At 59.1% G+C, this 21,906-nt stretch overlaps 2 protein-coding genes and 1 pseudogene across 2 annotated transcripts in view; 2 read left to right on the top strand and 1 right to left on the bottom strand.

Moving 5' to 3' along the window:
- Positions 1 to 9,654, top strand: part of INTS3 (integrator complex subunit 3) — a 37,702-nt gene extending 28,048 nt beyond the window's left edge. Inside the window, exons 17-30 of the mRNA XM_036441700.2 lie at positions 322 to 376; positions 615 to 718; positions 1,196 to 1,240; positions 1,426 to 1,545; positions 3,366 to 3,519; positions 4,548 to 4,616; positions 5,426 to 5,501; positions 5,828 to 5,941; positions 6,277 to 6,325; positions 7,535 to 7,702; positions 8,033 to 8,133; positions 8,301 to 8,373; positions 8,585 to 8,741; positions 8,842 to 9,654. Coding sequence (XP_036297593.1) covers positions 322 to 376; positions 615 to 718; positions 1,196 to 1,240; positions 1,426 to 1,545; positions 3,366 to 3,519; positions 4,548 to 4,616; positions 5,426 to 5,501; positions 5,828 to 5,941; positions 6,277 to 6,325; positions 7,535 to 7,702; positions 8,033 to 8,133; positions 8,301 to 8,373; positions 8,585 to 8,741; positions 8,842 to 8,919 — 1,363 coding nt within the window. The 3' untranslated portion in view covers positions 8,920 to 9,654. The remainder of the gene's footprint in view (positions 1 to 321; positions 377 to 614; positions 719 to 1,195; positions 1,241 to 1,425; positions 1,546 to 3,365; positions 3,520 to 4,547; positions 4,617 to 5,425; positions 5,502 to 5,827; positions 5,942 to 6,276; positions 6,326 to 7,534; positions 7,703 to 8,032; positions 8,134 to 8,300; positions 8,374 to 8,584; positions 8,742 to 8,841) is intronic.
- A 1,055-nt stretch (positions 9,655 to 10,709) lies between these two features.
- On the top strand, positions 10,710 to 15,666 carry SLC27A3 (solute carrier family 27 member 3). The gene is made up of 10 exons (XM_036441725.2): positions 10,710 to 11,853; positions 12,145 to 12,354; positions 12,710 to 12,868; positions 13,313 to 13,437; positions 13,864 to 14,058; positions 14,159 to 14,249; positions 14,353 to 14,551; positions 14,753 to 14,850; positions 14,958 to 15,088; positions 15,361 to 15,666. Exons 1-10 carry the CDS (start codon positions 11,235 to 11,237, stop codon positions 15,535 to 15,537), a joined length of 2,004 nt encoding a protein of 667 aa, XP_036297618.1. The 5' UTR covers positions 10,710 to 11,234; the 3' UTR covers positions 15,538 to 15,666.
- A 2,431-nt stretch (positions 15,667 to 18,097) lies between these two features.
- Positions 18,098 to 18,204, bottom strand: LOC118721815 (annotated as a pseudogene).
- Positions 18,205 to 21,906: the final 3,702 nt, after the last annotated feature.

The following is a 21,906-nucleotide window of genomic DNA, read 5'->3' as shown; positions in this document are numbered from 1 at the left end:
GTATGGAGAAGTGGTTGAAGCTGCATGCGGATGCCTTCTGCAGTGTCTGTTGGTGTGCATGGGCTGGGGGTGGCAGCCTCATTTCCCAGCACCCCAGGTTCCCCCTCCATATATTCTCCCTCCATGGGTTCTGAGGCTCTGAATTTCGAAGCAGGATTGTGGGGATTTGGCTTCTGCACCCGGATCCTCCCCTCACAGCAGAGTCACACAGAGCTCCTTTGTTTTGTCCCTGTGCGTGTGAGCGTGCTGCTCTGTGGGGGTGTGTCCTGCCCTCTGCTATCACTGACATCCCTGAGATTTCCTCTCCCTTCTGCACGGCAGTGATACGGAGGCCCAGTGTGAGGTCATGCAGGAAATCGTGGACCAGGTCCTGGAGGTGAGAAGGAACCCTTCGCCTTAGGGAGGAAGCAGCCCAGCCTGCCCAGCTTCAGGCGCCTCTCTCCCTTCCCTCCCTCCGCCCCCCAGCAGCTGACTCCCTCCTCCCTGGCCCAGTGGGTCCCCTTTTCTGGGGGAAAGGCTGGTTAATCCTGGAGGTGGGAGCTGATGAGTCTGGGTAGTGGGGGCAGTAAGGCTTGGGTCTGATGGTGACATCCTCTCCCTTGTCTCCCCACCAGGAAGACTTTGACTCGGAGCAGCTGTCGGTCCTTGCGTCCTGCCTACAGGAGCTCTTCAAGGCCCACTTCCGAGGGGAGGTGCTGCCCGAGGAGGTTACGGAGGAGTAAGGCTCATCTTCCTGACTTAGGAGGCAGACGTGTGCTCCAGAGGCACCTTGCTGAGGGCTGAGAAAAACCATCTGTTCTGGTCCCCGTATACAGATTCCTTTAAACAAGGGCTTCTTCTTCCTGCTGAAGGCCAAGGAGTGGTGGACTAGCTCCCCTCCCCCCCCCTCCCCCCCGTGCCCGCCCTGCTGCTGTGCCCAGCAGCCCCCATGCTTGCTCTTCAGGTGGGATCGGACCTTGCCTGGACCCTCCCTGAAGGGCAGGAGGGCAGGAGTCTCACTTTCAGTGACGATGACAACCCTGACGTGGTCCCGTGCTGGGAACCTGTGTTCTCCGGGACCGTGCCTCTGGAGCAGCAGGACGCTGGCTTTTAGTTAGGAAAGGCGGGGGCTGGCATCTTGCCTCCAGCTGGTCCTCCACAACATCTGCCCACCCACTCCGCTTACATGGACTCACACGTCACCTTCCTCTCGTAGGTCCCTGGAGGAATCTGTGGGGAAGCCCCTCTACCTAATATTTAGGTAAGCATCCAGCGGTAGGAGATACTGCCTCACCCTCCACCCCTGGAGCACACCTGCTTCTGTCTCGGGATAAGGGGACCCCTTTCCAGGAAGGAAGGGGATGCGGTGGGGCAAGCAGACCACGCTCCCCGGGAGCTCCTAGGAGAGGGCCCCATAAAGCTCTGCTCCTCCCCCTCCCACTCCAGGAACCTGTGCCAGATGCAGGAAGACAACAGCAGCTTCTCTCTGCTTCTGGACCTCCTCTCCGAGCTCTACCAGAGGCAGCCCAAGATCGGCTACCACCTGCTCTACTACCTGAGGGCCAGGTGGGCGCGGGCCCCACAGTTAAGAAGGGGTCAGGAAGCACCTGGAGCGCCGCTCTCCTCCCACTCCGGATCCCGCCCCCCTGTCTGTCACCACCTGGGCTCTCACGTGTTCTCTCTCTCGCTCTCTTTTTTAAAATAACAGCTTTAAAGTGTACAATTCAGTAGTTTTTAGTACAGTTACAAGTTGTACAACTGTTGCTACAGCACATTTTTATCACCCAAAAAAGAAGCCTGTACCCTTTGACAGTCCCTTTCCCTGTCTCCCTTTTACCACTGGTTTGCTTTCTGTCTATAGATTTATTGATTCTGGGAACTTCATATAAATGGGATCATACAATGTGTGACGTTCCGTGATGTTTTGTCGCTTAGCTTACTGTCTTCGAGGTCTGTCCTCATTGCACTGTGTATCAGTACTTCCTTTTTCGTGAGTGAATAATACCCCGCATTTTGCAATATCCATGTGCTCAGTAAAGCACATTTCACAAAGCCGATCACGGCCAGCGGTGGACATTTCAGTTGTTTCTACTTCTCTGTCTGTTGTGAACACTCATGTACAGATTAGTGGGTGAGCATACGGTTCGGTTTTCCTGGGTGTATGCCGAGGAATGGGTCAGATGGTAACTCTGAGTTTGTGAGGAAGTTCCAAACTATTTTTCCAAAGTGACTGCAACCATTTTACATTCCACCAGCAATGTGTGAGGGTTCTGAGCTTTCTACGTGTTTCCCCAACACTTTAACTTTGGCTTTTTGATTATGGCCATTGTATGGATGTGAAGTGGTATCTCACTGTGGTTTTTTTGTTTGTTTGTTTGCTTGTTTTATTATTGATTTTTTTAGAGAGAGGAAAGGACAAGAATAGAGAGATAGAAGGCACTGAAGAGAGAGAAACATTATTGATTGGCTGCCGCCTGCACGTCCTCTTGTGGGGATCGAGCCTGCAACCTGGCCATGCGCCATGGCCAGGAATTTAAGGGCAATTTCTTGGTTCCTGGGTCAACACTCAACCACTGAGCTACACCAGCTGTCCAAATTCATTCCTATTTTTAATTGGGTTATTTTTCCTCTTCATTGTTGATTTTTAAAATATTTTATTGATTTATTTTACAGAGAGGAAGGGAGAGAGATAGTTAGAAACATCGATGAGAGAGAAACATCCATCTGCTGCCTCCTGCACGCCCCCTACTGGGGATTGAGTCCATAACTGGAGCATGTGCCCTTGACCGGAATTGAACCTGGGACCCCTCAGTCTGCAGGCCGATGCTCTATCCACTGATCTAAACCAGCTAGGGCTCTTTTTACTTTCTTTATGGCATCCTTTGAAATACAAAACTTTTACATTTTGATGAGTCCAGTTTCCTTTTTTATGTCCCTGTGCTTTTGATGTCATGAAGATTTATGCTTATGTATTTTCCTAAGAAGTATATATGTTTTACAGTTAGACCTACAACCCATTTTGAGTTATGTTTTGTATATGTTGTGAGGTAGGCGTTATTGTCCTCATTGCTCAGAGCCCAGAAAGCAGGAAAGAAAGGTTTCTTTAGCCTGACCCGGGCCCTCTTTCTCCCGTTGTTGACTGTCCCCATTTAGTAGCTTAGTAGATGTGGTCTGGGCCCTGTCTAGGGCCCTGGGGAAAGGTGGGGGGAAGGAGCAATGTCTCCCGGTTCCCATAAGTTATCAAACCCTGGGGGAGGAGGGGAGAGCCAAGAAATAGATGAGCCCCAGGCGCCTGGCGTAGCAGCGGGGTTCTAGCAGCAGCCTGCCCGAGGGATGCTGGAGGTTGGGTGCTGGGGCTGCTGACTTAGGCTCCACTGGTCTTGCAGCAAAGCCGCCGCGGGGAAGATGAACCTGTACGAGTCGTTCGCCCAGGCCACGCAGCTGGGGGACCTGCACACCTGCCTAATGATGGACATGAAGGCCTGCCAGGAGGATGATGTGCGGCTGCTGTGCCACCTCACACCCTCCATCTACACAGAGGTCAGTGCCCCCGCCCGTATCCGTGGGGTGGGGTAGCAGTGTGCCCTGTCTCATTGCACACAAGCCTGACCCTCCTTTCCCCACCCTCCTGGCCTTGGTGAGCCATTTTTCCCCACACTGCAGCTGTCCCCTCCGTCCACATCTTCATTAAAGACTTAAAAAGGTCTGCAAGCTCCCAAGTGTCTCTGCGAGTTGGGATCTGGGCCTCTATACTTGGCTTCATGGCGTTGGCCCCTCTTCTGGACCTGGGACGGGCCCCCATCCAGATCCATGGTCACAGGTCTCGGCCCTCTTGCCAGCAGCTGGCACCCTCAGCCTTTCTAATGGCTCCCAAAGAGCGGAGCCTCTGGTGGAGACTCAGCTCTCACTTCCCAGCCCACGCGCGGTCTTCCTGGAACTGGGACCAGGAGGTACCCGCTCTTCCTCCTTTGGTGAAAGTTTGCGGGAACTGGGAAAGCAGGGCCCCGGGTGTGGGCCTGTCGGGAGGAACTGTGATCTCCGCCAAAGCTGGAGGGAGGAGGCTGCAGCTGCCCAGCAGATGGCAGTTTCCTTCTCTGCTCCCTCACTGGTGAACTGGTTTCTCCAGAAGGAGTCCTGCCCACCCCACACCCTGCACACTCCTTGAACACCCACACGCTCTCTGCACCTCTCCTCTTTGGCTGAGGATCAGAAAAGACTGGATTTCTTTGCTGCTGAGATGCAAATGTGTATTTTGTCATCACACAGAATGAACTGTCATGTCCAGTCCCTTCTGCTTTAGCTTTGTCGCTACAAAGCTCCCATTCCTTCCCTCGTGTGCGCGCACACACTACCTCACACGTAACACACCTCGGCTTTCAAGGGTTAGGCTCCCAGCTTCATAGCTGTTGGGCATTGAAAACCTAGGGTTTTCTATTAGGACCCTGTGTCTGCTCACCCAGTTCTCCCCAACCCCCCGACCACGTGCTAAGGCCGGGGAATGGGCTGTGAGGTGAAGGCCAAGGGGTGTGCCCTGGACTCCTGCCCTAGGACCCCTCTTTTTTCTCCAGTTTCCAGATGAGACCTTGCGGAGTGGGGAGCTACTGAACATGATCGTGGCCGTTATTGACTCTGCACAGGTGAGCGACTTGTCATCCCAAGAAGTGTGGGAGGCAGGACTGGAAACCGGGGCTCCGCTTCCCCGCCGGGCCTGTGTCCGGCTGCCCCTGGCTGCTGCTGTGTGCACTTGACCCCGGGACTGGGAAGGAAAGCAGCCCCAGAGAGGCAGGTTGGCCTGGCAGTCCCCCAGGGGTTCCCCTTCTCCATATTCTTTGGGCTCTTCTGTTCCACAGGGAGAGCGAAGGGATTGGTTTTGGCTCTCACCCGGCCTTCCACGTACTTGACTCAGGATGAAATGGTCACAGGGTTTCTGTCTGACCGTCCCACCATGCATACATCCCCAAGAGGCTTCAGCTTTGCTAATGTCCATTCTCAGTCCTGAACTGGGGCCCCCTCTCTGTCCCTCCCTTTCATCCATAAAGGAGGAAGTTTAATGCTCCAGAGTCCGTCCTTTGCTTTCCCCACAGCTGGAATCAGAGCTGGGTCTCCGAGGCCCTTCCCTCCCGGTGCAGGCTGGGAGGGGTCGGAGGCCCTGACTCTGGTAGAGACGTTGCCATTCTCTTGCCTTGGTGTGGAGGTGGCTTCACGTAACTGTTCTTGCCCAAAAGGGGTCTGTGGTTGCCACCCGGGCCTATTGCTTCTTTCCCAGGCCCCTTTGTCCTTCAGAGACCCCAGCATCCATTGTGTGCCATCTCCTCCCTAAACCTTTAAAACTAGGCCTTCACTTCCTCTGTTTCCCCTCTATTGAGCCCTCTTAGTTCTCCTTCCTTGCTAGCTTCCCGGCCTCTCTTAGAACCGGTGGGTTATGGCTTCTCCTCCTCCTCCTTAGCTCCAGGAGCTGGTCTGCCATGTGATGATGGGGAACCTGGTCATGTTTCGAAAAGACTCGGTCCTCAACATCCTCAGTAAGTGAGCAGACCCTTGGGGAACCTGGGAGAAGAGGGTGGCGGCCTGCGGATGGGAACAGGAGAGCTGGCTGTGGGGCTGAGACCACTGCGCTCTGGGGTCATGTCTCTGGATCTGCTCCTTGCCCTGTAAGAAGGAAAGATACCCCCCAGCGTAGGGCTGACAGGGTAGGGAAGCTATCTGAAGGCTTAGGAAATGAGCCTTTTGCGGAAAGGGGAAGTTTCTGTAGGCTTAGGACTGGAGTGCTGGTTGTTCGGGGAAGAGAGGGAGAGAGGGAGGGAGGGAGAGAAAGAGACAGAATAAATGTGTCCTCACTGTCTCGAAGTCCAGAGCCTGGAGTGGGAGACCTTTGAGCAGTACTGTGCCTGGCAGCTCTTCCTGGCCCACAACATCCCCCTGGAGACCATCATCCCCATCCTGCAGCACCTCAAGTACAAGGGTGAGTTGGGTTGTGGTAGGGAGCGTGGTGACGGGACTCTCCTAGTCGGGCTGGGGCAAGGCTGAGGCCTCTGGCCTTCTAGGTGAGCCCAGGCCCACTGCTCCCTCCCACCGAAGGTCAGCCATTTCTGCTCTTAGCTGAGTCCTGCACGCCCATCTGAGCCAGGCCCCGGGCTGGGCTCAGGCTGTGCAGGAAGGGGGTAGGATTCTTCTTCCTGGCTCCTGAAGATTGTGTTTGCTCCTCCCAGTGGCTGTTGGTTGGAGGATGGGAGAGGTACCCGGATGTCTTCCTGGAATTATGCATTCCTCTGAATGGCCTCTCCCCTTCCTCCACAGAGCACCCCGAGGCCCTGTCCTGCCTGCTGCTTCAGCTCCGCCGAGAGAAGTGAGTTCCCCCGGGAGCTGAGGAGCCCCATGCAGCACACCAGGAGATGCTCCCGAGAGGAGGCTTTGGTCCCGCCCCTGTGGCCGTGTTTGTTCCTGTTGTTGACTTGGGCTTATTCTGTCCTCTCCCCAGAGTGACTGACAGATCAGCAGCTCCCGGGGATCTGGGCTTCCTCTGGACTTTCCCCCCTGCCCACCAGGAGCTGCCCTGGGGGTGGGGACCGGACATCCCTGTTTCCTGCTGCCACAGCAGTTCTAATCCCGGAGCTTCTCTCCCCTCCCCCAGGCTCTGAGGCCACCACTGGCTAATCCAAGAGGAGGAAGGGTCAGAACAGAGGGGTCACACACCACCCGCTTCCTCAACCTGCTGGCTCCCTGCTGGGTGGGGAGAGGTGGAGAGGCCCCGCCCTCATCACAGACACTTTTTGTTTGTTTGTTTGTTTTGTTAGTCCTTACTCAAGGATTTTTTTCCATTGATTTTTAGAGAGAGTAGAAGGAAGGAAGGAGGAGGAGCGAGAGAGAAACATCGATGTGAGACAGACACATCCATTGGTTGCCTCCCACTTGTGCCCCTATTGTGGCCGGGGATAGAGTCAAAGGCCCTTCGGGCTGGCACTCTAACCACTGAGCAACACCAGCCAGGGCCATCACAGGCACTCCTGCAACAGCTCCATACACATGGCACAACAGCTGTGCCTTCCTTCCTACCTTCCTGTCTTTCCTTTTTCTCCTCTCTTGCCTGAGAGACTAGAAGTGGTACAAAGCGTCCTAAAGGAAGTGGGAAGGCAGGAGGACTGTGTGGGGACTGCCTTCCCTGGGGCTGGGCACTGGTGTGGCTCACAGCTCCGTGGTGGGGGGAGGGGCGGGCAGTGCTCACACACCACATGTCGTCCTTGGCCTCCCCGGTCCATTTCCTGAATGTTTTGGGGAAAGGGAGGGGACTTGGGGGCTCCCTTCCCCGCAGGTCCACACGCGCTTTCTACCACCACAGGAACTAGAGAATCTCACTTCCTCTCTGCTGGCTTCTGCAGAGGAAGAAAGCAGGCATTCCCTGGCCCAGAGAGAAGAGGGAGGGGGATGTGGGCGTAGGAAGCTGCAGCAGGACTCGGGTGGGGCAGGCTGAGGTTCGGGAAATAAGCACACGGGAGAGATCCAGGTTCCTGAGGCCACCGTGTGAGCAGGGTGCCCATAGCCCCTCTCACGCCCCCAGGCCCAGCGAGGAGATGGTCAAGATGGTGCTGAGCCGGCCCTGCCACCCCGATGACCAGTTCACCACCAGCATCCTGCGGCACTGGTGCATGAAGCACGATGAGCTGCTGGCCGAGCACATCAAGTCCCTGCTCATCAAGAACAACAGCCTCCCGCGCAAGAGGCAGAGGTGGGAGTGGGCCCTTCGGGACGCCGGGCCGAGCTGCCGCTGTCCACCCGCCACCCCCAGGGCAGCCCATACCGTACCTGGCTGGCGTGTGGGTGACACCTAGTGGTCCGAAGCCACACGGCACGCAGGGCCCCTTCCCCTCTTCCTAGTGCCCTGTGCCGGTCCCCATTCTAGCTCACCTCCCTGATCCCATCCCAGCCCTCGGCCCCCTCCCTGTACGGCCCCCTCCCTGTACGGCTGTCTGTCTTCAGGGGGCCCTGCTGGGGGGGCTGCCTTGCACTCCGGGAGCCTCACTTGGCGCTCAGATCCGGCTCCGTGACTTCCTTGCAGCCTGAGGAGCTCCAGCAGCAAGCTGGCCCAGCTGACCCTGGAGCAGATCCTGGAGCACCTGGACAACCTGCGTCTCAACCTGACCAACACCAAGCAGAACTGTATGCTCGCTGCCCTCCCTGGGTTTGGCGTGCCCCGTGCCAACTGGCTCAGACCGCCCCGGGCCGGGAGGGAGCAGGGCAGAGAAAATCACCCCTGGGTACCGCTTGTCAAGCTCCCAGACCTCTGACTGTTCTCCCCCCCCTGCTGTCCCTCCTTCTCCTTCTAGTTTTCAGCCAGACCCCCATTCTCCAGGCGCTGCAGCATGTCCAGGCGAGCTGCGACGAGGCCCACAAGATGAAGTGAGGCTCCTGGAGAAGCGGTGGGAGAAGGCCAAGGGGAGGGGCCTCCTGGGGACACAAACTTCTTCCTTTAATGACCAGGAAGACCATGGGGTTGGAGAGAAACCGAGACGCGGGCGGGCAGGCGGGCGGGGGGGGGGGGGGGGGGGGCAGAGAAGATGGGAAGGAGGCCAGAGGCCCCACTCTGAGAGCTCGTTCTCCTGTCCCTCAGGTTCAGCGACCTCTTCTCCCTGGCAGAGGAATACGAGGACTCTTCCTCCAAGCCCCCCAAGAGCCGGCGAAAAGCAGCTCTGTCCAGCCCCCGGAGTCGAAAGAATGCCACTCAGCCCCCCAACGCCGAGGAAGAGTCTGGCTCCAGCAGTGCCTCGGTAAGACCCCCCGCCAGCGCAGGAAGGGATCCTGGGGGCAGGGGAGTTGGGCAGCAGCTGTCAGGCTCATGACCCGCCCCCCCCCCCCCATCTCCTCCAGGAGGAAGAAGACACAAAGCCGAAGCCCACCAAGCGGAAGCGGAAGGGGTCCTCTGCCGTGGGGTCGGACAGTGACTGAGTCCCTGCTCCCAGCCCACCCCTGGTTGGACCACCCACTCCTCCTCGGTGAATCAAAGGTTTAACGGCGGCTGGGGAGACAGGAGGGAAGCACCCTCTCTCCCCACCCCAAAACTCAGCTGGTGGGAAGCCTGATCCGCTGCCATGCAGCCCTCAGCCCCTCCTCCCCTCCCGGGGCCTCCAGCCCACCACACTGCTGCTCCCCCGGCACTTGGGTTCCCACTGAAGCCAGAAGCTTCAGAACCTGGACTGCAGGGAGGTCCTCAGGCCCCTGCCCCTCCCCCAGCCAAAGAGCTGTTTAAATCAAGAGGAGAAATGGCAGAGGGGCGGCTGGTCAGACGAGGATGTGAGGAAAGACTAAAGGGTGCGAGTGTCCTTTCTGACGATCCCCTTTAGATCTTCATTGCCCTGAGCAGGCAGATCCTCGTCGCTCTCCATACACTGGTATGAAACGGGCATTTGATCTGTGACAATGCCGGGCTGCCTGTTCTTTCCGCGGGGCAGATGCCAGAGCTCAGGAAGGAAGCTGAGAGGGCCGCCACAGCCCCACCTGGTGTGCCCTGGAGGCACCCCAAGCTGGGCCAGAGCCCAAGGAGTCTCAGAGACTGTTCCCCAGAACTGTCAAAGGTCCCGTGTCCTTGGTTGTCGTCTTTGGGTTTTTGTGGGGTTTTCTTTGGCAGAGATAATCGTGTTTTAAAAGCTGTTTTTAAATGACAATAAAACAAGCCAGAACCTCTTTTGTGCTGGAGTTGCTGCCCCCACTTACCCTGTGCATGTACAGGTAGTCTGTTTAATTGTGATTTCATAATTTCCCCCTTTTTCCTTCTTGCCCCCCCATATATATCTATATCTATATCTATATCTATATCTATATATATATATAGATATATATATATATATATATCTATATATATATATAGATATAGATATATATATATTTATTTCAGAGAGGGAGAGAGAGATAGAAGCATCAATGATGAGAGAGAATCTTTGACTGGCTGCCTCCTGCATGCCCCCTCCTGGGGATTGAGCCTGAAACCTGGGCATGTGCCCTGACCAGGAATGGAACTATGACTTCCTAGATCATACATAGGTCCACGCTCAACCGCTGAGCCACACGGGTCAGGCTGTCCTCCCCTCTTCTTGTCTGAAGCAGAGGGGACTTGGCTTTGTCCCCATCATTCTGGCTGCCATTGGCAGTGAAGGCCAGGCAGTGAGGCTGAGATCTGTCCTTAACCATCTCAGTAGAGACTTCCAGAAGCTAGTGTTTGTCATACTCCCTTTAATAAGGCCGAATGCCAACACTCAGATCCCGGACACGTGGAGCGTGCAGTCACCAGGGAGGGCTCCCTTCCCTCACTATGTGTGCCCGCAGGAGGAGCTCCTTGGCTGCGCCGTTCCCCTCCTTCAGGGCGGTTGGGTGCCAGCTAGAGAGGAGTGAAGGTCAGGCCGACGGCCCACAGTTGCTATTCAGCCTGCAAGCTCCTCTCAGAACCCAGGTTCTCTCCTCCCTCCGAGCTGCTCCTCCTTCCTTTGCAAGTCTGAGCCGCCAGAGGCCTCTTTTCCTTCCTCTCTCCTTCCCCCGTTTTCTCTGCCCCAATTAAAACCAGGATGGAGAGCGTTCACTGGCTGGCCCCAATTATTGTACCCTTGCCCAAAGGGAGGGGCCTCCGCCGCGGCCCCTCCGGAAATCTGGCGGGCCGGGCCTCCACCTTTCCCCTACTTAGCTTTCAGCCCCCACCCATCCCCTGGGGTTGCCGCCGCTGCTGGCAGCTGCAGGGAGGGCATGGGTCTGGCTACCTTGCTGGGACTTGCAGCACCCAACAGGCCGAGTCCTTCCGCCTTTTGGGAGAGAACAGAGGCACCCTTCCATCACGGGTGCAAGTGAGGGAGAGGTGGACTTTGATGCAAAAGTCCTGGCGCTCAGACCTGGACGCCAAAGTCCAGGCCAGATGCCTAAGCCGCCCTTGAGGAGGGACCTAACATGGGATGACCCTGGGATGGAGGGGAGGCGTGAGCACCGCCCAGGGCCCGGTGAGGTGCAGGCGAGCAGCCTGGAGGGAGCGAGCCCAGGGCGGAGCGTAGGGGTGGGGAGGCCGGGAATGCGGGGGCGGCCCCCACCCCCACCCCCGCCCCCGCTCTCCTCCAGGGGGGAAGGGGCGTGTGCCAGCGCACGCGCGCTCCGGGGAAGGAGCGGTCTCGGAGCCAGAAAGTGAGGCCCCAGTTTCTCGGAAGCGAGTACCAGGCACCAGCAGCAGCCAGAAGCGAGCGGGCGGTGCCAGCCAGCGCCGAGCCGAGCCGAGGACGAGGGAAGCGATGGCTGCCCTCCTGCTGCTGCCCCTGCTGCTGCTGCTGCCGCCGCTGCTGCTGCGCTTCTGGCCGCGGTGGCGCTGGCTGGCGGCGGACCTGGCCTTCGCGGTGCGCGCCCTGCGGTGCAAACGCGCGCTCCAGGCACGCGCGCTGGCCGCGGCCGCCGGCGACCCGCAGAGCCCCGAGGGCGGCTGCAGCCTGGCCTGGCGCCTGGCCCAGCTGGCCCGCCAGCGGCCGGCGCACACCTTCCTGGTCCACGGCACGCGGCGCTTCAGCTACGCCGAGGCCGAGCGCCGGAGCAACCGGGCGGCGCGCGCCTTCCTGCGGGCGCGGGGCTGGCAGGAGGGCCCCGGCGGCGGCGGCTCGGGGGGCGCCCGGCAAGGCGAGGGGGCAGCCGGAAGCCGCGAGGCGCGGGCCGCGAGGGAAGGGGGTGATGGCGCGGCGCCGCTGGCACCGGGGGCCACCGTGGCGCTGCTGCTCCCCGCCGGCCCGGAGTTCCTGTGGCTCTGGTTCGGGCTGGCCAAGGCGGGCCTGCGCGCCGCCTTTGTGCCCACCGCGCTGCGCCGGGGCCCCCTGCGCCACTGCCTGCGCAGCTGCGGCGCCAGCGCGCTGGTCCTGGCGCCAGGTAAGGCCGGGGCGGGGCCGCAGGGGAGGGCGGGGCGGGGGGGAGGGCAGAGGGGATGGGGTCCGAAGGGACCCCAGAACTTTTCCTGGGGTTCCCAACCGGTGGGGATCAGTCTGCGGGTTTGCAAAGGGGTGGAGCTGGGTCAAGCCCGGGATGGACCTCCGTACTCCGCTCTCACCCAGATCAGTGCCGGGCGGGCGGAGGGCAGAGTGGCGACCACATAAGCTCAGGGGTGGGAAAGGCTTGGGGGGCGGTGGGGGAAGGCGGACTGTGCTTTCCTGCCGCATCCAGAGTTCCTGGAGTCCCTGGAGCCTGACCTGCCGGCCCTGAGAGAGATGGGGCTCCACCTGTGGGCTGCGGGCCCCGGAGCCCACTCCGCTGGGATCAGCGATTTGCTGGCCGAGGCCTCCGCTGCAGGGGACGCGCCTGTGCCCGGCTACTTGTCGGCCCCCCAGAGCATGATGGACACCTGCCTGTACATCTTCACATCCGGCACCACCGGTGAGAGCTGGTCACCGTGCTCACCTCCCAGAAACCAAGATAGAGGGAGACAAGGGTCTGGGGACAGGAACTGTCCCAGGCCACCCCTCCCCACGCCCCTAGAGGAGATGGTGACCCCAGCGGCCATGTCCTCTCTCACCAACCCTCTCTTTCCTGGTCGTTTGTCCACCTCCCCGGGGATCTTCCCACACTTCCAAGCCAGCCTGGCCCCCTTTCTGAGCTCTGGGCTTGCCTCTGTGCCTCTCTCTGTGGGAAACCCGGCAGGGGCACCGAGGGAGGCGGGGCTTGGCGCTGAGGCCCCCCCCCCCCCCCCCCCGGTCCCCCCCCCCCCCCCCCCCCCCCGTCCTCCCCCCAGGCCTCCCCAAGGCTGCTCGCATCAGTCACCTGAAGATCCTGCAGTGCCAGGGGTTCTACCAGCTGTGCGGTGCCCACCAGGAGGACGTGATCTACCTGGCCCTCCCGCTCTACCACATGGCCGGCTCCCTGCTGGGCATCGTGGGCTGCTTGGGCATCGGTCAGTCTCCCCTCCGCGCCCCCAGGCAGTCCTCTAGCTCACATGGAGGGAGCACCAGCTGCGGTGCTCACTGAGGGGCCGAGTCCTTCAGGTGGAGGACGGGAGCGAGAAGGCGGGCAGAGCCCCTCCAGGAGCTCGGGGTGCGGTGGGGGAATGTCACCTGCACAGACCTGCAGGCTGAGCCGTCTGGGGGCCATGTGCTCACAGAACTCCGCACCCAGGGGCTGGCAGGGCTGGGAGTGTCGGTCCGGGAGGAGGCAAATGGAGACGAGGGGTGGGACTTGGGGCAGGATGCTGCATGGGGAGAGCAAAGGGCATAACCTCTGAGGCCCAGGTGGAAAAGGAAGAGGGCCCACAGGTGAGAATGCTACTGGGGCGCTGCAGTGGGCGGGGTTCCCCCTACAGCCCTTAAGCTCCCTCTTCCTTCTTCCCCGCTCCTGGCAGGGGCCACGGTGGTACTGAAGTCCAAGTTCTCGGCCGGCCAGTTCTGGGAGGACTGCCAGAGGCACGGGGTGACGGTGTTCCAGTACATCGGGGAGCTGTGCCGCTATCTCGTCAACCAGCCCCCGGTGCGTGGGCTGGGAGGCCGGGGAGAGCCGCTGGCGGGGGGGTGGGGGGGCAGCTGTCTGGAGACCCTGGGACGGGTGTTGGGGGGGCGGGAGGGAGGGAGAGGCAGCAGGTGGAAAGGGCAGAGCAGGGGAGGAAGCCTGGAGTGAATGAGGGACGCCTGATGGGGGGCTCCAGGGGGAGGCTTTCTGGGGAAGGACAGGCCGGACTTTACATTGGGAGCGGGCATCTCGATGTGAACACCCCTGGCACCTCGGTGTGAACTCCTCTGGCACCTCGGTGTGAACCCCCCTGGCACCTCGGTGTGAACCCCCCTGGCACCTCGGTGTGAACTCCTCTGGCACCTCGGTGTGAACACCCCTGGCACCTCGGTGTGAACACCCCTGGCACCTCGGTGTGAGCTCCCCGGCCCTCTGCGCCCCCCTCAGAGCCAGGCCGAGCGCGGGCACAAGGTGCGGCTGGCGGTGGGCAGCGGGCTGCGGCCGGACACCTGGGAGCGCTTCGAGCGGCGCTTCGGGCCGCTGCGGGTGCTGGAGACCTACGGGATGACCGAGGGCAACGTGGCCACGTTCAACTACACCGGCCGGCGGGGCGCCGTGGGCCGCGCCTCCTGGCTCTACAAGGTGAGCGGGGGCAGGTCGGGGGCCCGGGGGCGGCGGGGGGCTGGCGGGGAGGGCGTTCGTGCCACTGAAATGACCCCGTGCCTGGGGCTCCCCTCCCCAGCATGTCTTCCCCTTCTCTTTGATTCGCTATGATGTCACCACAGGGGAGCCACTGCGGGACGCCCGGGGGCACTGTGTGGCCACGTCCGCAGGTCTGTGCGCGGTGGGGGGGCGAGGGGGGGGGCGGGAGGGGCGATCGGCCTGGGAGAAGGGGCGGGAGGCAGGTGTCCTCCCTGACCCCCGTTCCTCGGCCAGGGGAGCCCGGGCTGCTGGTGGCGCCGGTGAGCCCGCAGTCCCCGTTCCTGGGCTACGCGGGGACGCCGGAGCTGGCCCGGGGGAAGCTGCTGCGGGACGTCTTCCGGCCGGGGGACGAGTTCTTCAACACCGGGGACCTGCTGGTCTGCGACGACCAGGGCTTCCTTCGCTTCCACGACCGCACGGGGGACACCTTCCGGTACGTCCCTGCCTCCCGGCTCCGCCCAGGCCCCCCTCCCCATCTCTGCGGCCCAGGCCCCCTCAGCCTCGGCTACGTGACCCCCTACCCCGACCCAGCTCTGCACCTAGCCGCTCCCTTCAGACCCCTGGCACTCCGACCCCTCTCTGACATTCTGCCCACCCGCCCTGCGGGCCCTGACCCGCACCTCCTCTCTGGCAGGTGGAAGGGGGAGAACGTGGCCACCACGGAGGTGGCGGAGGCCTTGGAGGCCCTGGACTTCCTCCAGGAGGTGAACGTCTATGGAGTCACCGTGCCAGGTGCCCAGCGGGGGCGCTGGGGGGGCACCCGGCCCACCTCCCTGCGTCGGCATAACCTGGGCCCGGGCACCGCCCTGAGGCTAAGCCTTGCCCCCCCCCATCCCCAGGGCATGAGGGCCGGGCCGGGATGGCGGCCCTGGTCCTGCGGCCCCCCCACACGCTGGACCTGAGGCAGCTCTACGCCCACGTTTCCGAGCACCTGCCGCCCTACGCCTGGCCCCGCTTCCTCAGGCTCCAGGTAACCCCCTCCTGCGCCTCTGGCCCCACATGTGCACCCCAGTCCGTGGCTCCCGAACCCCACACGGGGACACCCCGTCACACACTCTGCAGAGAGAGCGCAGCTCCTCCCAGGCATGCTCCTCACCCCTCCCATCTGGACGTGGCTCCTCCTCTTCCCTGTCACCTCCTCCCCTAAACCCGACCTCAGTGCCCCCTTTGCCCAGACCCGCCCCCCAGTAGAATCCAGGGAGCTCCCCTGAGCCACCCGGGCAGAGCACCCTCCCTCCTCAGGAGTCGCTGGCCACCACGGAGACCTTCAAGCAGCAGAAGGTCCGCATGGCCAACGAGGGCTTCGACCCCAGCGCCCTGCCCGACCCGCTCTACATCCTGGACCCGGCGGGGGGCGCCTACCTGCCCCTCACCCCCGCCCGGCACAGGGCCCTGCTGGCCGGGGACCTGCGCATCTGAGCGCCCGCTGCCCGCGGAGAGGGGCCTGGGGGCCGGGGCGGGGGGCATTGCAGGGAGTGTGGGGTCTTTTCTATCCAGGTTTGTAATCATTGTTTTGTAATAAATGCGCCCAGAGCCGGTCCGGCTGTCCGTCCGTCCATCCGTCCGTGCTTCCTCTCGGCTGTGGCACTGCTGCTCCCCGGGTGTTGGCTCCCGGCACAGCGCCCGCTCTCCTGCCCCGACCTCCTTCGGCCTCAAGGTTTTCCCTCTCAGGGGCCCCCAGGCGATCCTGTTCTTTTTTTTTTATAAATATATTTTATTGATTTTTACAGAGAGGAAGAGAGAGGGATAGAGAGAAACATCAATGAGAGAGAATCATCGACCAGCTGCCTCTTGCACACCCCCTACTGGGGATGTGCCCGCAACCTAGGTACATGCCCTTGCCCGGAATCGAACCCGGGACCTTTCAGTCCGCAGGCTGACGCTGTATCCACTGAGCCAAACCGGTCCCGGCCAATCCTGTTCTTGGAGAACCTGCTGACGGATGTCTCTGTGATCCTGGGGTCTGGTCCCAACCTCACTCCCTGAGCTCACACACACACACAACCCCCCAGAGCTGCAGGCCCCAGGGCTGACGGCAGCGGAGGTCAGAAACATTGCCCCAGGCTGTCTCCACAGAACAGGCGGCGGGGCCTGGGGCCGAGCCTCCACCAGGAAAAACAAAGGTCTGATTTGGGGGAAAGGATACTCCAGGCGCCCAGCTCCCCTCACAGCCCGTCAGAGGAGGAAAGAGGGTCAGGCAGCCTCCCCGACTCAGATGTTCCCCATTTTACCTAATGTTGGTCCTGCGTTCCCTTACGGGGCAAGCTGGGCAGGGATGTTCCCTTACGGGGCAGGCTGGGCAGGGATGTCCCCTTACGGGGCAGGCTGGGCAGGGATGTTCCCTTACGGGGCAGGCTGGGCAGGGAGCCGCAGGCTCTGGGAGCGTGAAGACCCTGCTTGGAGCAGGGCTCGGTGGAGTGCCTGTGGCAGCAGGAGGATGGAGGAATCCAGGGAAGAAGGCCCCTCCCCACGGCCCAGAAGAGATGACAGAAAGTTAGTCATTTAAAAGCTTGAAAAGATGAAACTCCTGCTGCTCCTAGAACTAAGGTCTCTGTTTTAAGCTGTGGGTCCTTGACATTTCCTGCTACTTTCCCCTTCCAGCCCCTCTCCCCAACATGAGCGGCCAGAGGAGGGGCCTACCACCAAGCGGGGGGGCCCCCTGGCTAACCTTCCCCTCCACCCCCCAACCCCCACCCCCCCCGCCCCCCGTTCCAAAATCCGCTGCCCACTCTCCACCAACAAACCCAATCAGTGTCACCAACCGACGAGTGGAGGCGCACGCTGGGGTGTTGTGAGTGCCATCTCCCCACACTGACCAATGACAGTCCCTTCGCTTGTTCTGTTCTCTCTCATCTGCCTAGGCTGCCTGGGGGGGGAGGGGGGGCACTAACTCAGATGTAGCTGCTTCCCTTGGCTGGCAGGGCACTCACACAGCTGCCCCCGCACAGCCTTAACTCGGCTCACGTTCCCAGGACCCAGCCGGCAGCCCTCTCCCTGTGGCATCGCACCAAGTTCTCCCCCCCTCCCCCATCTCAGTCTGTCCACACCTGCACCATCCACTATGGTAGCCGCCAGCCACACGCTCCTGGCAAGCAGGGACTCCCAGTGTGGCCGATCCGAGCGCCGTGAGCTGTAAGTGTGAACTACACACGGGGCTTCAGACATCTCACCGAAAAGAGAATTGAAAGATTTATTTCATAATTCTTTTATATTGCCTACAGGTTGGAATCCGATTTCGGATGTATTGAGTTAAATAACATATATTAAAATGAACTTCACTTGTTTACTTTACTTTTAGAATAAGTTTTAGAATACCATGAACCATGTTGTATTTCTACTGAACAACACTGGCCTAAGTTTCCTTGCACCTCATTCTCCAAAACCACGAATACCAGATGGAACATGTCACTCGCACCTAATTTGTGTCCTGCTCTTGAGCGAGGACAGCTGGGAGGAGGGCTGTCTGTCCCAATGGGCAGAGTGAGGTGACAGGTGGGCATTCTGTCCTCCAGACAGAGCTTCTGCTCTGCCCCAGCTTTGTCACAGAGGCTGTAGTTAGTGGTAGAAATTGAGAGCTGCAAGAAGGCACATTTATTATTATTATTATTATTATTATTATTATTATTATTATTATGTTAGAGGAATAGGGAGGGGTGAAGGGAGAGAGAGAAAGGGAAACATTGACCGGTTGCCTCCTGTAAGCACCTAAACCTGGGATTGAACCCAAAACCTGGGTATGTATCCTGACTGGGAATCACCAGCCACCTTTTGGTGCACAGGATGACAATCAACTGGACCACACCCGCCAGGGCAGGGGGGCACACTTTTGATCCAAAAGAATTTGGTTTTTCGTTTACCACAATTAAAAATAAAATACAGCCGTTTGGCTCAATGGATAAAGCATCGGCTTGGGGACTGAAGGGTCCCGGGTTCGATTCCGGTCAAGGGCATGTACCTTGGTTGCAGGCACATCCCCAGTAGGGGGTGTGCAAGAGGCAGCTGATCCATGATTCTCTCTCATCGATGTTTCTAAACTGATAAGAACAGATACTACACTTGATCTTAGCCAAAAGGCCGAGAAGCAATCATCATCGATGTTTCTAACTCTCTATCTCTCTCCCTTCCTCTCTGTACAAAATCAATAAAAATATATTAAAAGAAATAAAATACATATGGCCCATGGCCACAGATAATGGGGCAGAGAGGGCCTGGGGTGGGGGACGGGGGTGGGCTGGAGGGGAACAATGGGAGGGAACATATGTAATGTCTTCATTACATAAAGAATTATTTTTAAAATATAAATAGAATTATTTTTAAAATATAAATAGCCGAGCCGGTATGGCTCAGTGGTTGAGCGTCGACCTATACACCCAGAGGTCAGGGTTGATTCCGGTCAGGCCACAAGCCTGGGTTGCCACGCGGTCCCCAGTGTGGGGCGTGCAGGAGGCAGCCCATCAATGACTCTCTCATCATTGATGTTTCTATCCCTCTCCCTCTCCCTTTAACTCTGAAATTAAGTAAAAATACAGTATTAAATAATGAATAAAATTTAATAAAAATAAAAATTTAAACAGTAGGTTATCCTGCTAAGACACACAACAGCAAACCACGTACACTGAAGTACAATAGAGAGGGGTTAGGAGATAGTCAGCGGAGAGAGAGTAAGCGGGTCCTCAGGGGGCCAGCTCCCTCTGGGGATGCCGGTGCGGAGGCGGTGGGACCGGAGACTTGTCTGCGCTGCTCAGACCGCGGCCACAGGGGTCCCCGCGCGGCCAGAGGAGCCAGAAAGAGAAACATCCCTGTTGTTTGTTTGGTTTCAGCCAGCGGGCTAAGAATGGGTTCGTACTTTCACAGGGTTAGGGAGACAAAAGGGTATTTCAGGGCAGAAATGACAGGCAATTCCGGGTCGCTTGTTTGTGGGCGGTTTTCTGGGGCCCGGCCTCGGCGTCCCTGCCTGTGGTCTGGGCGCTGCTGGGCCCCAGAAGCAGAGGCGGCCCGTGCGGCCCGCGGAGCGGGAACAGACCCTCCGCCAGCCCGGCCCCGCGGCCCCTGGCGGGGGAGGCTCCGGAGGCCGCGGGTGGGAAGGGCGCCCCCCGCGGGCAGCCGGCTCCATGCCCGGTACCACCCGCCGCGGCGGCCACGTCCCCGCGAGGAAGGCGGGGCGGCCCCGGGGAGCCCCTCCGCGGCTTCCGACCCAGCAGGGCGCCTGCGCACTGGGAGCGGGGAGGGTGGGGGGTGGGGTGCGGGGGGCGGAGGAGGGGAGGAGTGGGGCGATGGGGGGACCCCACGCTCTCGCTAAAAGTAAAAGAAAAGCGGAGGGCGGGGCCCGAGTCCCTGCAGTTCTCCGTGGGCCTCTAGGGGGCGACCGCAGGAGCAGTTGTTATCTGAGCTATAATGCACATTCCTTAAAATAAAATCCGCCCTTTAAAAATGTACACGTGGGTTTTAATGCATTCACAAATTTGTGCAACCCTGGCCACTACCTAATGCAGGACATTTTAAAAATATATTTTTTTATTGACTTCAGAGAGTGAGGGAGAGGCATAGAAACGTCAATAGTGAGAATCATTGATTGGCTGCCCCCCACGGGGGATCGAGCCTGCAGTAGGGCGAGTGCCCTTGACTGGAATCGAACCCACAACCCAATCAAATTCAGTTTGCAGGACGACGCCCTATCCACTGAGCAAAACAGCTAAGGCTAGGACACTTGCATCACTCCCAAAAGAAACCTCTAGCTCACCCTGCCTGGCTCAGTGGGTGCGCGTCTACGTATGAACCAGGAGGTCACGGTTGAATTCCGGGTCAGGGCACATGCTCGTGTTGTGAACATGACCCCAGTGTGGGGGGTGCTGTAGGCAGTCCATCAATGATTCTCTCTCGTCATTGATGTTTCTCTTTCTATCTCTCCTTACCTCTCTGAAATAAATAAAAAATATATTTAGGCCGAAACCGGTTTGGCTCAGTGGATAAAGTGTCCTCCTGCAGACTGAAAGGTCCCAGGTTCGATTCCGGTCAAGGGCATGTACCTTGGTTGCGGGCACATCCCCAAAGGGGGTGTGCAGGAGGCAGCTGATCCATTTTACTCTCACATTGATGTTTCTGATTCTCTATCCCCTCTCCCTTTCTCTCTGTAAAAAATCAATAAAATATATTTTAAAAAGAAAAAGAAACCCCTACCCATTAGTAGTCATTCTCCAGTTCCCCTCCCCCTAACCCCTGGCAATCACTAATCTATATTGTCTCTCTATGGATTTATTTATTCTGGGTATTTCCTACGAATGGAATCATACAATATATGAACTGTGTAGATGGCTTTCACTTAACCACTTTTCGAGGTTAATCCCCTTTGCAGCATGTATCAGTTCTTCATTCCTTTTTCTTTTTTTTTTTCTGCTAAAAGCTTTATTGTTTCCATGTGGTCCAATGCATGGGAGAGGGCTCCAGGGGTGCGGGGAGAGGCGCAGGCAAAAGCCGGGCACCAGGGGGTGCAGAGGGGCCCCCACAGGCCTCTGGGCTCCAGGGGCTCAGCTGGAGGGGAGCCTTTGGCAGAGACACCCGCCCGCCCAGCCTGGGCCGCAGCCTGCGGAGGGGAGGCAGGTGTGGGCCCTCTTCTGGATGAGCCTCTCCTCCTCCCCCGGAAGTGGTTCTCCAGGGGTCAGCGGCTGTGGGCCTGGGGCAGAGCCAGGGCTGCAGGCCCAGAGGCCGGGTCAGCTCCTCTCCCAGGCCGGGCGGCGTGCATGGCCCCTGAGTTGTGCTCCTCATCTCGGGGCGGCTTCTGCTCGTCCTGGAGGAGAAGGCGGCACCCGCTGGGTTTGCATCTGTAAGAGCCGCCCAGCGCCCTCTGCTTCTCCGCCAACGCGAGGAAGAAATGGCCCCCGCCCTCCAGCCCCAGCGTCCGGAGAGGTAGGTGTGGGCGCCCGGACGGCTGGCCCGGCGGTGGACGGCAGCCTCAGGCTCGGGGGAGTATTTCAGACGAATTTGGGAGCTCCTGGTTGTTCGGCACTAGGAGTTACGGTGTGCTGTTTGGCAATCGGAGCAGCAGGTGTGTTGTCTGGTAATAAGGAGCAGCAGGTGTGTTGTTCGGCGATCAGGGGTTAAGGGGTGTTGGCTGGTCTCAGAGGTGGTGCCGGAGGGGGTGACTGGGAAGAGGGCGGAGGGTGGTCGGAGGCTGGCAGAAGGGGCGGCCCTGGGTCTGTTCCGTCCAAACACAGTTGAAGCAGGAGACACACCCGGGACCTCCACGGGCAATGCCAGCACTTCCTTCCTTCTTATGGCCGAACAATGCCTTATGGGCTGCGCGTGCCACAGTGTGTCAGCTGATGGAAAGGGGGCTGTCTGAATAACACGGCTGTAAAAGTTCATGTACAAGTTGCGGTGTGGACATGCACTTTTCGTTCTCTTGGGTATCCAGCTAGACATGGGATTGGTGGGTCTTCTAGAGACTCGTTTAACTGTGTGAGGAACTGCCAAGCTATTCCCACAGTGGCTGCATGTCACCTTCCCACCAGCACGGTATGAGTTCCCGAGCTCTCCCTCCTCGTTGACTATCAATCCTAGTGGGTGTGACGTCTCTCGCTGTGGTTTTGGTTAGCATTTCCCTGATGTCGAGAGAGAACATCTTTTCGTGTGCTTCCTGGCCATCTATGGTAATTATTTCCTTGTTGTTGTTTTTTGTTTGTTTATTGTTCATCCTTACCCAGGGGTATATTTCCCCCCCGCTGATTTTTGGGGAGTGGAAGGGAAGGAGGGAGTAAACATCAATGTGAGAGAAACACACTGATTGATTGC

The sequence above is a fragment of the Pipistrellus kuhlii genome, unplaced genomic scaffold (genome assembly GCF_014108245.1).
Source record: "Pipistrellus kuhlii isolate mPipKuh1 unplaced genomic scaffold, mPipKuh1.p scaffold_m20_p_18, whole genome shotgun sequence".
NCBI lineage: Eukaryota > Metazoa > Chordata > Mammalia > Chiroptera > Vespertilionidae > Pipistrellus > Pipistrellus kuhlii.
Note: the sequence above shows the minus strand (reverse complement) of the source record. Positions and strands in the feature narration are given on the sequence as shown.

What these genes read in the sequence shown, in the direction of transcription:
- SLC27A3 (XM_036441725.2), top strand. Translation starts at nt 11,235, where the DNA reads ATGGCTGCCCTCCTGCTGCTGCCCCTGCTGCTGCTGCTGCCGCCGCTG. An exon ending in CGCGCTGGTCCTGGCGCCAG is followed by an intron (nt 11,854 to 12,144) that starts GTAAGGCCGGGG and finishes TGCCGCATCCAG; the next exon opens with AGTTCCTGGAGTCCCTGGAG. An exon ending in CTGTGTGGCCACGTCCGCAG is followed by an intron (nt 14,250 to 14,352) that starts GTCTGTGCGCGG and finishes TTCCTCGGCCAG; the next exon opens with GGGAGCCCGGGCTGCTGGTG.